This window comes from Seriola lalandi, unplaced genomic scaffold, assembly GCF_002814215.2.
Source record: "Seriola lalandi dorsalis isolate HSWRI2012SDOR001 ecotype SW California unplaced genomic scaffold, Sedor1 jcf7180002054930, whole genome shotgun sequence".
Taxonomy (NCBI): domain Eukaryota; kingdom Metazoa; phylum Chordata; class Actinopteri; order Carangiformes; family Carangidae; genus Seriola; species Seriola lalandi.
The window spans coordinates 286,198-302,109 of NW_019525482.1; the positions used below are offsets into that span (position 1 = coordinate 286,198).

Genomic DNA, 15,912 nt, shown 5'->3' on the forward strand with positions numbered 1-15,912 from the left:
TCTGGGCGTTGACAGGGTGCCGTCTGGTATCCACAGCAACCAGCAAAGATTGACGGTGCTTCACGCATCCTGACGGAGAACTTCACTCACATGCGCAGCTCCACGTTGCACGTTGCGGCGGTCGGGCCCCAAGACGTCGGGACGTACCGATGTGAAGCCGAGAACGAGAGAGGGGTCAGCACGCAGTCGGTGCGGCTGGATGTTTACGGTGAGTGTGTGAAAGGAAGCTGCAGCATCTCACTGATGTCTCACTCTCCTCTTGAATTCCTGACGGCAGCTTTAAGTTTCCTCATGTTGCATATTCACTTTCTTGCTGAGATTGAGATGATAGGAGATTGATCATATCAGTATTGTAAATGTTAAGCTATTTCCCACAGTTAGTTAGCCTAGCTTAGCATAAAGACTGGAAACAGAGACAGCTAGCCTGGCTCTAAGAAAGCCTTTACTAAACCCCCTAACATTGATTAGTTAACATGTTGTTTAGCATTGGTTCCATCTGGACAAACATAAAACAGGCAGCTTGCTGTTTTACAGGGTGTTATGTGCTGGATTATTTCCTGACCGGCCACATTAACCTCCTGAGGCAAAACCATGTAAATCAGAGAGCTGTTGTTTTCACGCCTCAGTTTTTATACAATACAGAACTGGTCAGAGTCAGGCTAGCTGTTTCCCTCTGTCTCCAGTCTTTACGCTAAGCTAAGCTAACCAGCTGCTCGTGGAGATTGTAGGATATGAGAGTGGGATTGATGTTTTCAGAAAGTGAATAAGGATATTTCCCTAAATGTCAAAGTCTTGAGTGATTGTCTGTGTTGTCTTCCCTGGTCTCTGTGTCTGGGAGTTGCACCATGCAAACACCAGTAAGTGTGTAGCCCAGCACAACCTCATTTTACCCCTCTGCAGATCCTCTAACCACACCTCCCCCCCCCCTCTCCTCTTACAGACAAAGGGTTCATCAACTTAACGCCCACAAACAACAGAACCATCCAGGTGCGCTCGGGCGAGAGCTTGACCCTGAGCGCTGACATGGAGGCCTATCCCAAACCACACACCTTCGCCTGGAGCTTCATGGGCCACGATCTGAAGAACACAACCGACCACGTCATCACCACACACAGCCACGAATACAGGCGAGGCCACACACAGACGCACGCTACTTTACCACCTAGATGAAAATGTTCATTACCGTCCGTCAGTGGAATTTAGCGCCTTTGGTTCGGCTGCAGGTGATAATGCAACAGCTGCTCTTGTCACAGCTGCCTGAGAAATTCAGCTGAAATCCTAAAGATACTCCGCGGTTTCCAGTGAAATAGAAACTGATTACAGATAACTTTCATGTGAAAAGAAGTCAGGAAATATCTGCAGTGTTACCTCTGTGCAGGGGTTACGAATGTTACATAACTTTATTTATTATAAGAGGTGAATTAGTTTTCGCTCATGTGTCACGATGTTTATTATAAACAACTCTTTTAATGTGGGAGAACTAGGACGCTCCCTTTAGGCTTCAATTTCACATGACCGCCTGAAGCAGCTGGTGCGTAGTGGGAGACGATCACTGAAGCCTTTCTTACAGTGTTAAAAATCAATAAATCAATTCCAATAACAGGAGCAATCTTCTTTGTAGAGTCGCCTCCAGAGTCATTGGATGTAAAGAAAAACAAAAACACTGCAGAGTTAATATTTCTCTGTTAAAGTCTCATGTGCAGAACAAAAAGAAACATTGAATGAGCCGACGTGGATGAAAGAACAGTATCAGCTCTCCTCTGTTCATGCACCATTAAAACATTAATAATCACCGTGTTTCCTCGGGTTTGTAAAAGAAAATCAATAAGAGCATTCATGCTAAAAATGTGATGTGTTGTGTTCAGGTACAACAGCGAGCTGAGGCTGGTGCGGCTGAAAATGTCAGAGGGAGGAGTTTACACCTTTCGAGCCTCCAACGGCGACGCATCAGTGAATCAGACGTTCACCATCTTTGTGACCAGTAAGTTGCGTCATAGATTTCGTTGAAAGGTTTTTCGTTCCCTGCAGCCACATGATGGATTTCATTACTCCGCCTTGTGTTAATCTTTGCGAGGGAATAGGTTGTGATGACCTTTCCCCCCTCCCCCGGGGTTCTTTACAATGCAATGAAATGTAAAATAAACATTAACCCTTGTTTGTCAGGTAAACCCGAGATCATATCTCACGAGGGCCCGGTGGACGGACAGGTACGCTGTGTGGCTGAGGGGTTTCCCGCCCCCCAGATCACCTGGTATTACTGTGAGCAGCCATACATCAGGTGAGGACCTCAACTGATCTGATCATCAGTTATTGACACCTGCATGAAAGTGAAACCTTCTGCAAGAGTTAGAATCAATTCAGGTTTTTTGCATTTCTGTTTTTGTTTGTGCTTCTCTCGCTGGTTTGAAGTTGGGAAACGTTGTGACGTCTGGTCATCAGTCGACTAAACGGGGGGAAAAGTGCCAAACCAAAATCAAAAGCAGCTCTCTCTTGTGTAATCCAACAAATAAAATGCTCCACAACAAACCAATTATTAGATTTATGTCGGCAGATAAATGCCATGGCTTTTGCAACGGCAGTGAGGCATCTATTTTTATTACTCCAGCACGATGATTTAAGCCGTGGAAACTCTGAATACGTCCGTGTTTCTTGCACTTCTCTAAATTCCTAGGTGCTTTATCAGGAAGTTGTTTGCACAGAGCAACACCTGCTCGTCGCACGCTGGCAGAGCCGTTACATTCACACACCTCGAGGGTCCTAAAGGTCACGCTAAAGACACATTGGATAGAGGAATGATGATGGCGGTGGAATGTGGGATTGTGGGATTTGACGGGGGCTGACTTGTGATTGGTTGACGGTGATAAAGATGACCCCCATGTGACAGGGGATTGGAGAGAATTGATTTGTGATTGGTGGGGGCGCGGGGACACCTGCCCGGATACAACTGGACGCGGCTCATCCCGTGTCAAACGTAAAGTGTGTTGAGGGAGGAGCCGCCGGTTGCCGTAGCAACACCAATCCCAAGCAGCACAGGCAATGAATCATAAGTGATTATCCAAACTTTATCCTGTCATTTTTTAATCATAATCAAATCCACTTAATAGCTATTACATACAGGCACGCAAATGTATGTACCGGACCGGCTGTGACGGCTAAGCCTGTGACCAGAGAGCACTGAGATAACAGCTGCTCTTTATGGAGCCCTGTGCTACCTGCACGTTTCACCTTTGTTTCATGTGCACTGAAAACACACCCCCCCCCCCCACACACACACACACACACACACACACACACACACACACAGTTACCATGACCTACTAACTCCTGGCAACAAAAGAAAAACTCAAACATGAACACATGTTCTGCATTTTCTGCAGAGTTTCCACGGCTCAGGTGAGGAATGTGGGTCAGGGCGGCGAAGCCTGAGCGTCCTGAAAGGAGACAATTGACGAATAGCTCGGTGATCCCGTCAGCCGTTTGTCAACAATGTGTAATCTTCTCCCCTCAGGTGCTCCCAACAGGTGAACGCCACCCAGGAGGAGCACAACGTTATCACCGTCACGCTCTTCAGCCCCATGTTTGGCAAGACGGAGGTGGAGAGCCGGGTGAACGTCAGCAGGGGACGGTTCAACACTCTGGAATGTGTGGCCACTGTGGAGGGAGAGCAGGCCTACACGCTCTTCTCCATCAGCGGTGAGTGCAGACATCACACACATGCAGAGCAGGACATTTAAATAAGTCAACTCAAACAGGAGTTGATGTAATCCTCTGCACGGCCTCACCTTCAGGTTAGAAGAGCAACGGCGTCAGTGGTACAAGAGAAATCTTTCACTTTCATTAAAACTTTGTGGAGTAAATTCAGTGGCGTTAAATATTCTGTCACCCAAACAAAGTTATCTGAGCTCTGCCCTGTAGTAAACCACGTGAAGGATTTATTCCTCGGCTCACAATATTTACTAAAAGCATGACTTTGGTGAGGATTAACCCATAAACGTGGTCTTGCAACGACAGGTGGGTCCTCCATAATCTGTTAGGTAAACATTTGCAAGGAGAGATACCTCAGACATTACTGGCCACGATAAGAGGTTGTCACTTACACAAAGGAATTAGCTTTAGTCCATTGTTTACTTTATGACTCCAAATCCGCTCTGTTATAACGGCTTCCCCATCTGTTATACAATATCTTCAAAATGGTGTGAGCAGCAGGAACTGAAAGTACAGCAAAGTTTTGTCCCCGCCTGAGCCAGGAGACCCGGGTTTATGCAGGACACCGGGGGGGGGGGGCTGTGGGCGAGCGTTTGCGGCCAGGCGGGACAGGCCGGTGGGATCATGTGCCCAGGATTTTTGTGCTTCACAGAGTAGCACAGACCAGGCGGAGGCGCTGACAGTGTGCAGCGCAGTAGGAGTCCTGGCGGTGCCGGGCCTTCTGGGGCTGTGGGAGGCTCGGAGGTGTCAGTGAGCTGCAGCACAGAATACACAGAGCTTTAGAAACCACTGACAGGTTTACAGGGGATTAGTTCCTGCAGACTCTGCATTCTCAGATTTGAAGTGGAGAGAAAGCTCCTTATCTCTAAAGAGCTTATTACACCCCAGTGTACAGAGGAGCAAAACAATAAGGCATAACAAACAGCCAGACACAAAGGAACAGAACACTGATTATATATAATTACTCACCGGCACAGCTGTAAAAGCAACAGCGATACAGTGAAACGCAGAATAATCACGAGCGATTTGAAGCAGTTCAACAAAATAAATGCAGAATTTGAAAACAGAGGAAAAAAGCAGAGAACTCCTCAGTATGTATACATATATAATTGGATTAGTTTGCTGTGATTTGACCAAAGTGGGCTTTGCTGTGACTTAGCCCTTCTCTGGCTTACCTTAATGCCCCTTTGCAATGTCATTCAGAGTGTAAACACGGCAAACCAAAGAGAGAGCGTCTGATTGACTCTAATGTCGCCGCTCCTGTGTTCAACATGATGGTTTCTGTCTCCCCCCGCAGAGAGAATTGTTCCCCACGATCTGTTCACCCCCCTGCTAATTGGCTCGGTGTCCGCCGCAGGCATCCTCTGCCTCGTCCTCATCATGCTGTTCTACAAGTACATGCAGGTAAGATCGCTCTGAGCTTTTCCTGCACGCCGCTGCCGCCGCCTCTTCCCTCAAATTCTGAAACACAGCAGCAACAACACGAGTGAACATTAATTCATGTTTCACTCTTTTTCTTTCTCTTTTGTCTGCGTTCATGTCAGAAACCCAAGTACCAGATTCAGTGGAAAGTCATCGAGGGTATCCATGGAAACAACTATGTGTACATTGACCCCACCCAGCTGCCGTATGATCATCAGTGGGAGTTCCCGCGAAACAACTTGCGTTTCGGTGAGCGCCGCGCCCCTCCTGTTCTACAAACCATCTGCAGTGTGTGTCTGTGCGATTTCCATTAGTCTGTCGCTCCTGACACAGTGTGTGTCCTGGGTGTCGTGTCTCAGGTGTGAATCAGGGCAGCAGCAGCCTGATGTTTGTGTCGGTCATAAAGTCGGCCTGACGTTATCTCTGCCGCCCTCAGGCCACTTCACACTGACAGTCTGTGGTCACCAGAAACCAACCAGTTCCACAGGACATGAATAATGAAACCTTCCTCCCTCACTGCAAACACCATATTGTTGACATATTCTGGGTGTTGTTTTTAACCAACCTCCTCAAACAGGATCCTGCGTGTCCTGGTGCCTACGTTCACAGCCCGGGGGCTCAAACTGGTGTTGTCCTGGGAACACTGGCACGGGGCCAGTTAGTGGGAGGGAAGCAGGACGAGGGGGAATAACAGTTTTTGTGTCTGTCCTCTCGTCTTCAGGGAAGACGCTGGGATCTGGTGCGTTTGGGAAAGTGGTGGAAGCCACTGCGTACGGTCTCTCCAAAGCAGACTCCGTCATGACGGTGGCCGTGAAAATGCTCAAATGTAAGCACCACACACACACACACACACACACACACACACACACGTGCGCGCGCCGTGACATATTAACAACATAATTCGCCCTGCAGCTTTTCAGGGACGAACCACGACAATCTTATGTGGTTTTTATTTGGTGGTTCGAACACGTCCAACAGGAAGCTTTTATTTCAGTTTGCAGAAAGGAGCGCATGATAGTCTGTATAAACACAGTTGATTGTGAGCTCAGTTTTACTCCTAATCCTTTTATAAACACTCATCCTGTTTTGTGTTTTTCTTTCCGCAGCGAGCGCTCATGCCACGGAGAAAGAGGCGCTGATGTCAGAGCTGAAAGTCCTCAGTTACTTGGGAAACCACATGAACATTGTGAACCTGCTGGGAGCCTGCACTGTTGGAGGTGCGGCCGCCATGTTGCACTTCAGTATCATTTAAGACTGTGGAGTGAATCTGGAAACTATGACTGTTTACAGACTGTTTACAGGCTGTTTACAGACTTTTTACAACACGCAGGTGTCGTGGTGTATTTGGCGAGACGAGTCTCACGAGGCGTGTGTCTCTTTGTCTGCAGGTCCCACACTCGTGATAACAGAGTACTGCTGCTTTGGAGACCTTCTGAATTTTCTACGCAGAAAGAGAGAATCCTTCATCTGCTTCAAGCCGGAGGAAGACTGCTACTACCGCAACATCACGCCGCAGAGAGACACAGCTGGGTCAGGTTCTTTTCTTGTGTATAACGAGCGGTTTATTGTGCATGGAAAAGAAAAGAGAGTACTAGTATTTACTATCCAGAGCGTGCGTAGGAGGAGGGTATTTGGACAGCAGCGTGCCTGTGTGTGGCTGCGGCTCAGCTGAGACCAGACTGCTCCTTTCCTCTTCACAGAGACAGCTTGAACGGCTACATGACCATGAGGCCTTCTGTTGCTGGCAACCCTCCCTTCGGCTCGTCCTCCGAGAAGAGACGCTCGCTGCACAAAGGCAAGCGAGCCAGCCATTCATCAAATACCTCACTGTTGAAAAATATATATATATATATACGGAGAAGCATTTGAAGTAAAGACTCGGTGCAGTTTCAGGGAAATGATCTCCATCCTGTTTGTGTGTCTCTCTCAGGCGGCTCCTACGTGGAAGCAGACGCAGAGAGCGAGATGTTTGACGAGGACGGTCTGTCTCTCGACACCGAGGACCTTCTCAGCTTCTCATACCAAGTGGCCAAAGGCATGGAGTTCTTAGCCTCCAAAAATGTGAGAGTCAGCTTCACTGTGCGACTGTCACACTTGATTTCTGAAACTCTGATGATGATGATGATGATGATATGGCAGAGCATGCATCAAGTTTCCACAGCTAGTAAACGGATCTAAAAGGCATGTTGGAGCATGCTGCTGAAACATTAATAGATGTGAAGAGATACTGTGAGCTCGTGTATCAGTGTCTTACAGATTCCAGAGCGGGAATTCAGTAGCAAGCTGCATGAGAAGAAGCGCCTCGTTCACCATCCCGTGTTAAATCATTGACGGGTCATGTATGTAACACGTGTCGGCGGGTATTAAAGGCAAGCTGTGCGTTTGTTCTCCAGTGTATCCACAGAGACCTGGCAGCCAGAAACATCCTCCTGACTCAAGGAAGAGTGGCGAAGATCTGTGACTTCGGCCTGGCCCGGGACATCACCACCGACTCCAACTATGTAGTCAAAGGAAACGTAAGTAACTGCGTGACACTCGAGACGCGGGACACATTCAGTGGTCATCCTTCAACATGCCATCCAATTAAATCGGCCCTCGTCCTTCGGTTTCCTGCTTTGGAAACCAGTTTGTAAAAGTAATGAGCTGGTGTGTTGGTGGTGCCCTCGCTCAGTCCGTCGTGTCGTTACTTGTCAGAGATCCTGTGTAAGCAAACCTCCTCATCTGGGAGTTTTCCAACTGGCTAGAAAAAAGCAGATTGAAGCTGTATGTGAGTGAAGTCATCCAGGCAATCTGCGTGTTGCCTTTGGAGGCCCACCCACACTGACAGTGCATGATGGATTTATTTACTTGCTGAAAAGAATCAAACAAGACGAAAAACCAACAGGAAACAAATAAAATCTGATTTGTTAAAAAGCTACGATCCAAAAATACAATCACAGTAAACCTGATTTCATTTAAACCAGCTGCCAGTTACTGAGACTTTTGAAAAGCTGCTGATGTCGTCCAGAGGTGCCTGCAGCTGAAACCAAAGATCCCTCAGTGTTTTTGGATTGTAACTCCAGACTTATCTGATGTACCTTTTTGTGTGGAGTGAAACTCACCTTGAACCTCATTCGTGTTCTCAGATCATTATGTGTTTTCCTGCCAGAATGTTCCAAGACCTCGGCTCACAAATTGAGGCAGTAACTCCCATTAACATATTTAGTTTTATCACCATCCCTGCGGCCTCACTCCAGCTCCACGCTTGATTTCTACAGATGATATCTCGGTCTTTATTTAAATCATTAGCCTGATTCCACGTTGCGGTACGCGGCTGTGACGGCGCGTGGCAGCCAAATATTTGCTAAATGAATAGTTCAAAAACGTGGAGACCTGTGTGAAATGTGTGCCTGCATTTTTCTGTAAGTGTCGGGCGTGAGCGTCACAGATGCACCAAGCTCTGCGTGTCTTTAAATCCTGAGAGGAACGGCATGTTCATACCTGACAATCGGTACAGTCTGTTCATTTAGCAGCCCTCAGTCACAGTTAAATTTAAAATGAAAAAGAAATCACTGGGGAAAGGTTTCACTTTTGCACTTTCCATCTCACCGAGTTCTTCTCTTTCAGGCTCGTCTGCCAGTGAAGTGGATGTCTCCAGAAAGTATCTTTGAGTGCGTGTACACGTTTGAAAGTGACGTGTGGTCCTACGGCATCCTGCTTTGGGAAATCTTCTCACTAGGTATGTCTAGCCGCCCGTTGCGTGGCGGTGTTTGTCCAGCTGTGTGTTTTCAGAAGTGCTCGATGTAACCGTATCTCTCCGCTGAACGCAGGAAACAGTCCTTACCCTGGGATGCCAGTGGACGCCAAGTTCTACAAACTGATAAAGGAAGGCTACAGAATGGACGCTCCAGAGTTTGCACCCAGTGAAATGTGAGTTGTTGTTTAAGATGAGACATGAACGCGTGTAGAAGGTGTTGAAGTGAAATGCGAGTGTTTGTAAAACGGGCATAGGAGAGATGGTGTGACTGGACAGATGGAGGTGGGGAGAGTATGAAAGAATGCAATGTGGGGGATCTGAAAAGCAGCCCGTTCTCATCATGCTGCATTTGGCTTTTCATGAGCGACAAACTAAAACTGAGGACATGTTAAAACTAGATGGAACTGAGAACGGGAAACAGTATGCACACAAAAAGAAAAGGGGATGTGATAACTGCTGACAAATAAAAGTGTGTGTGTGTGTGTGTGTGCGCTGCAGGTATCAGATTATGAGGTCCTGCTGGGATGCTGACCCCTTCAACAGACCCCCCTTCAGGAAGGTCGTGGAAAGGATTGAACAGCAGCTGTCAGACGCCACTAAGCACGTAGGTTTCACCGCTGTGATGCTGTTGACTCAAAACTGCATTCCTCAGAAATAATGACCTGAGAAGACTTCACAGGCCGTTCAACACAGATTATGAGGCAGTGAAATAATAGACGCCACTTCAGGCACCTAAAGTGGTAAAAACTTGATGTGACACGGTTCATGTGAGAACTTCATCATTTTTGAGCCTCGACAAAATAACAAAGACGAAGATGTTTACCGTCTGTTCCTGTCTGTTCCTCTACAGTAGGTCGCATTATTAATATTCACATTAACATTTACATTGTCGTGACTGCAGCAATACTTTATTATAATTATTATAATGTTTTTTAATCGCAAAAAACATTTAAACACTTGACCAGAAATGTTTAAACATTAGAATTTACAATATGTTTCATAAAAAGTAATTCACTTTATCTTTTCTGTATCTGGAAACAGTTGACATGTCAGGTCAGAGAAAACCATGAAATCCTATATTTTATATTATTTTTTATATCAGTGTTTACAATCATATACAAAGGCTGATGAAAATCTATTTAAATGTATTAAAATTTGATATAAATTGAAGAAGGAAACTGTATTTAACAAATGTTTTTGTAAGAACATTTGGTAGGAACAATTGATGAAAACCATAAACTAAAATCTTAACGACCACGTTCAGTTTTGTGAACCTGATTATATTTATTTCTTACTGTGATTGTTGAAATTCAAATTCAAAGAGGTTAATTTTTTTAACTTTGGGAGGGTCAAGAGTGACTGTAGTTTCAGAAACACCCTTATGCATGAATCTTAGCATTGTCCTTTATGCTAAATGCTAACCCAAGGCTAACGGACGACAGGTTTCTTTCACTCTGAAAACTCGGTGTGTGACTGCTGCATCACTTCTTGTGGGAAAAGAGCTTTTAAAATCACCCCACAGAGTGTGCACACATTATTCAGCTAAAGGTCTGCGGCGTCTCACAGCATGAGCAGATGTGTTTGACCTCTCGGCTCATCTGATTTTACTAAAGCTATATATATATATATATATATATACACCAGGGCCTCTGTTGTTGTTCTTTCTGTCTTCTGACACGCTGTGCTAGTTCTTCAGGACGTTAGCTTTAAGGGGATAATTTAACATTTTGGGAAATGTGCTTATTAGCTCTTTTGCTGAGAGTTAGATGAAAAGATAAATACTGCTCTCTCTGTTTGTGAGGTAAATATGAAGCTGGAGACAGTTAGCGTAGCTTAGCATAAACACTGTAAACGGGGAAACTGCTAACTTGGTTCAAAGGTTAATTAACATGTTAAATCTTGTTTGTTTAATCTGTACAAAAACCAAGAAGTGAAAAAAAGAGAGAAGTTATTGATCTATTGGAGATTACCGTCTGTGCTTTGATTATTTTTAAACGTCAATTTGTTGTTTTTCACCTCAGTTTTTCCATGGATTAAACCGAGTTCACTGAAATACTAGAGGGCTTTTAATTTGAAACAGTTACAGGGAGTGTTTGTATTCACATCGTAAGGCAGTAACTTTAACTGTGTCGCTGTGTTCGCAGGTCGAAGGGGAGCGAATCTAAACCAATATAAAATATGAGAAGTTACTTTTCAAACAGTGAGATTTAGAAATAAAGTCCCGCCTCAGATAAAGGCCGGACATGTGCAGTGGAGGTAAATAAAGCCACTGTTTGAGGAACTGCAATAAAATGGTGAACATGGTAAACTTCAGCTGAACCTTTGCATGTTAGCATTGCCATCGTCATCTCATTAGCATGTTTATGTTAGCATTTATGAGTTTAGCCTCACACAGCTGCTAGCATGGCTGGAGACAGGCTAGCTGTTTACCCCGCTGCTTCCTGTCTTTATGCTAAGCTAAGCTAACTGTCTCCCAGTGGTTTCAAGCTCATCTAAAGTGAATTTGTTGTGAAAGTTTCTTAAAGTTTTACCTTCATGGCGTAATGATACGTGACACAAACACCTAAGTTACTAAAGAGGTAAACTGCAGTTGAGGTGAACACTGAAATTTCTGTGATATTTGAAATTGCAGAACTGAAACGGTAAACAATAAAAACCCTAACAAACGTTGTTCCCTCTGCTCCTCTCTCTTTCTCTTCCTTATCTTCAGATTTATCTGAACTTCAGCTTCAGGCTTCCTGTGACGCCCAGAGACAGGGAGGAGCCCAGTTCTCACCGTCTCACCTCAGCAGGCACCAACAGCGCTCTGACCCAGCCCTTACTGGTCCAGCACGAGGTCTTCCTGGAGGGGACAACCCTCACAGCGCAACGGGTGTAAGGACCCGACCCGACCTGTCTGGCAGCCTCATGAAGTGCCTGTAATGTTCCGCCACAAACCACCCAACCACTACACCCGCCCACCGCCCTGGTACCGGCAGCGCTTGTCGTCACGTGTCGCAGACGGAATGATAATTGCCATGAATTAGAAGAAAGAAGACCAAAGGAAGAAAAGGCTTTTGTCGTTGCTGTCACTATTATTGCGTGCTGATCATAGGGAGGACAGTTGGACTAATGCTCCCCTGCTCAGTGCCGGCGAGGGCGGAGGGACATCAGCCGTTACTCTAACACTGTCATTGAGTTCATTATTACACTGTTTTGTTATTTTCAGTTGTTCTGTTACTTTTTTCCTACATATTTCATAAAAGTTTTGTTTTTTGTTTTGTTTTGTTTTTGTTTGTTTTTTTTGAGCCGCTCCGTACACGACTGTTTCTTTCTTTCTATTGGAGTATTTTTCTTTTTCTTTTTACATTTTGTGTTTTGTTATTCTTTGCTGTTTTTTCTGTCGTAGAGACGTACGTGCAGTTTTTATTTTTGGTTGGCTGTTGCAATTTGTTGGAGGAAAAAAGAAAAGAAGCACTTGAGGCACTTGAACTTCACATCATTCCATACACTATGTAATGCAGCTTTTTTTGTTTTTCTTTTTATTCCTTCGTTGTCAGTATTATTTCCAGCTGTTTCCAAATGTTTATAAGAAGGATTTACTTTCCGGGGGCCAATTTAAAATGAGATATCGAGACACTGGTATATAAGCTATTAGACAGCATGGCGCGTCATGCTTAGAGTCCGTAAGTGCTTCAAGTCTTTTAGGAGATACATTTGTCTTTTTATGTTGGATGTCACCAGTGTTGGGAAGGTTATGTAATATATGTATTATTATAATATAATGAGTAATGTAATGGTTTTAAAGACTTAAAGTGACGTATTATTTCTTTTTTTTTATTACTTTTCAGCACCATTAACTTAGTGCCCTGTAGAAATCTCATGACCTAATGACCTCCGAGTTAATATTTAATGAAAACACAATTGAGTAAAGTTATCTATTTGCCTGTCACCTGTCCGACCTGCAGACAAGTCAACAGAAGGTGTTGGTGCTCGGTCACAAGACGCAGAGCAACAGAATCAATTTATATTTCAGCTTTTGTGCTAAAACAGAATATATTTGTAATCCCTTTGAAATCATTCTGACAACAAACATTTTGATTAGTAATTGATCTCATTTCCTCAGTAGCTGTAACAAATTCCAGTGACGTTTATTTTGTAATTTAATGAAGTTATCCTGTAGGTGAGTAGTTCCTCCCCAGCACTGGGTGTCCCTGCATGGAGAGCAAACACCTGTCTTTATTAGATCAGATTAACACACACCGTGGATCAGCCCATGATGACTCCACACACTGTTTCCTTCAGAGATAAGATATAGACATGGTACGCTAGCTTTTGCATTTCTATGCTTGTTGACTGTAAATGTGTAAATATGTGAAGGTAATGATAATAGTCATTGCTTTAATATGATGAGACGGGAAGAGTTTGATGAGAGGAGACGCTCTGTGAAGCTCGTAACTCGAGGCAGGTGTATAGTTTCACTTTTTGACAGCTGGACTGCTGGAGAGTTCTCTTGTAAAGGTGTAAATAACTGTTCAGGTGTATATGGTTCCTCTCTTGCCACATCCAGTGTGTTGTCTTTGTTTACAAGCACGAGACAGGTACTGCCATTCCTGAGATGTGCTTTCTTTGCTTCTCACTTTCTTCCCCTTTACGAGGGTCCAGGAATCGGGACAACAGTCTGTTGTATAGTGTACATCACGGTTAAAGTGGCGCCCGTATGAAATGCCGTGAGGCGAGGTTGACGAGCCAGAGGAAAACGGAGGGTCTTGGCGGCTCTCTGCTCACTGGATACGGAGCTCAGTCTCAGTGTGTTGGTCATCTCATTGTTCTCCGGCCAGTAGCTGGTTTCCCAGCAGTCCTTCTCTTCTTTGTTTCCAGCTGTTTCCTCCATCAGAAGTGGGACTTTCAGCACCTCTCAGCCAGTAGTCTGTATCAGTCCAGACCATTATGATTCCCCTCTTCCCACTGGTGGATGTTGTTGTGAAGAGCACCAGGAAAGTGTCCTGTTTGTGTGTGTGTGTGTGTGTGTGTGTGTGTGTGTGTGTGTGTGTGAGGAATCGGATGCACGTCTTCTTGTCTTTGTGTGCGTGACCGTGTGATTGCTGAATTAAAAGATTTACTGTTAAGAGGTGCCACTACTAAATATTCACCGAGTTGTTTAGGCTTTTGAAACCTCACAGTCTTACCGCTCTGTCTTTTTGTAAATATAAATATGCGTATACTGTAAAGTAATGTTGATGCTTTTTGAAGATGTCTATCTCAATGAAGATGTGGTACATTCGTGCAGAATTCTATCGTGCTGTATTTTCTCATGTGTGCACAGATTTCCAACTGTAGGATCAACTGGAAAAGCTGCTTGTGTCTCTTTGTCACCATGGAAACTTAAAACAGAAGAGATTTGCTTTGGCTAATGTTTTTAATTTTTTTTTTTTTTTTTATTGGCGAAATCTCATCATTTCAACCAGTTCTGCAGCTTCACTTGGAAACTGCCACAGAAACACGGTCGTATCTCATCATCAACACTCGCTGCAATACCGGTAAATAATGACGACTAGGAAGGAGACGCCTCGGAATAATAGAGATCATTTTTCATCTCGTTGCTCCCGTCACACTTTTCCTGCATTTTGCTACAATATTTATTAAAGGCTTTAGTGTTACTGCTTAAATCTGATGTGTTACATGTGTCAATGTAAATAAAACTGTGTATATTGAATTCCCAATTTCAGCGTTTTTGGTCCATTTTTACATCGTTGCATTGAGACGAGCATCACGCTCTTCTTACTGAAATGATGAATCTGTGAAACAGAACAGCTGTTTCACAGGTTCATCATTCCAGTATGATGATGATGATTTTCCTCCATGTGCAGTGTGAACGCTCTCGGCAGGTTGTTGCTGTGAGATGGAGGTTAACTGGAGCTCAGGTGTTTCCACACGCTGCTGTAAAGTAGAGTAATGGAGGACATGCTATCTCATGTTATTTATTTTTTTGCCTTTCTTCCTGCTCTGCTCTGAAGTCCTTTGGCTCCGGCCCAGAAAGGGACATCTGGTCGTGAGGGGAAAGCCACGAGGAGGACAGCGGCACTCGAAACAGACAGGCCCGCCGCACAAATTTGCGTGGGCAGAGTCCATTGTTTCAGGATCTAACTGATAAGAGACAAGCAGGAAATCCCACCATTGAAGTGGAGAGAGAGCAGCTGAATGCAAATGGTTGTTAGTCAGACTGAAGAAAGTTTTTAAGGAAAAAAAGAAGGACGGCTGAGATAAATCTTGAATCTAATCAAAACAATATACAGATGTGTGAGGCATTAAAAGAGAAACCTGAGAAATGAGAAACAGGATGACACCACCCCCATCCACAGGGGGCAGGAGGGGTCACTGATGAGGAGGAAGATGGTGCGACTCACCTGCTGTGACCTTCACCGTCACCAGGTCTCAACCCGGCTGAACACCCATGGGAGATTTCGGTGCGACGTCTCCAGTAGAGGTCAGAGACTCGGAGAATCAAAGACAAGGATGTTCGTGATGACCGACACATTAGATATAAGACACTTCACGTTGGTTTTTCCTTTAATTAACCCGTCACGTGCGCAGGCCCAGACGGATCCTCCGGGTTTGGGTTGGGGCCGTCGGTAACGTTAACGTAAGATATAGAAGTTATCTACGTCAGAGCTCCTACGAACTTCAGCAGCGTCCTTCAGATCTCTCGTGTGTTTCAAATGTTTCAGTAAAAGTCTGTGGTATATATAGTAATAATAATAAAAATAGCATTTTAATGTCAGTGAATCACACACACGTGTAGTAACTGAGTCTGTTCGTCTCCACGTCTTCAGATTTGGCTGCAGGAGTCAGTGAGTCGCTCCTTTCATCCTCATGCAGCAGATCGGACAAACCGGGACACGATCTGACTCTGAGAGACTGTTGATCCGAATTCTGGTAAACCAGAAAATATATATATAAAAAAGGTTTTGAAAAAGCAGGTAAGAACATGTGCATGTGTGTGTTGCCATGAAGGCTTGGTCCAGGCCCGGGTACGAATCTGACCCGAGGCCCTTTGCTGCATGTCACCC

At 44.8% G+C, this 15,912-nt stretch overlaps 1 protein-coding gene across 2 annotated transcripts in view; it reads left to right on the forward strand.

Annotated features, from left to right (window-relative positions):
- The window catches only part of kita (KIT proto-oncogene, receptor tyrosine kinase a), a 20,534-nt gene extending 5,969 nt beyond the window's left edge, over positions 1-14,565 (forward strand). Inside the window, exons 5-21 of one of the 2 annotated variants that reach the window (XM_023393188.2) lie at positions 16-208; positions 941-1,127; positions 1,866-1,981; positions 2,164-2,278; positions 3,509-3,693; positions 5,003-5,109; positions 5,250-5,376; positions 5,849-5,953; positions 6,234-6,344; positions 6,516-6,657; positions 6,828-6,922; positions 7,058-7,188; positions 7,521-7,643; positions 8,734-8,845; positions 8,937-9,036; positions 9,362-9,467; positions 11,574-14,565. In XM_023393188.2, the coding sequence (XP_023248956.1) occupies positions 16-208; positions 941-1,127; positions 1,866-1,981; positions 2,164-2,278; positions 3,509-3,693; positions 5,003-5,109; positions 5,250-5,376; positions 5,849-5,953; positions 6,234-6,344; positions 6,516-6,657; positions 6,828-6,922; positions 7,058-7,188; positions 7,521-7,643; positions 8,734-8,845; positions 8,937-9,036; positions 9,362-9,467; positions 11,574-11,741 (2,223 nt within the window). In that variant the 3' untranslated portion in view covers positions 11,742-14,565. The remainder of the gene's footprint in view (positions 1-15; positions 209-940; positions 1,128-1,865; positions 1,982-2,163; positions 2,279-3,508; positions 3,694-5,002; positions 5,110-5,249; positions 5,377-5,848; positions 5,954-6,233; positions 6,345-6,515; positions 6,658-6,827; positions 6,923-7,057; positions 7,189-7,520; positions 7,644-8,733; positions 8,846-8,936; positions 9,037-9,361; positions 9,468-11,573) is intronic. The other variant, XM_023393189.2, reaches the window with a different exon arrangement.
- Positions 14,566-15,912: the final 1,347 nt, after the last annotated feature.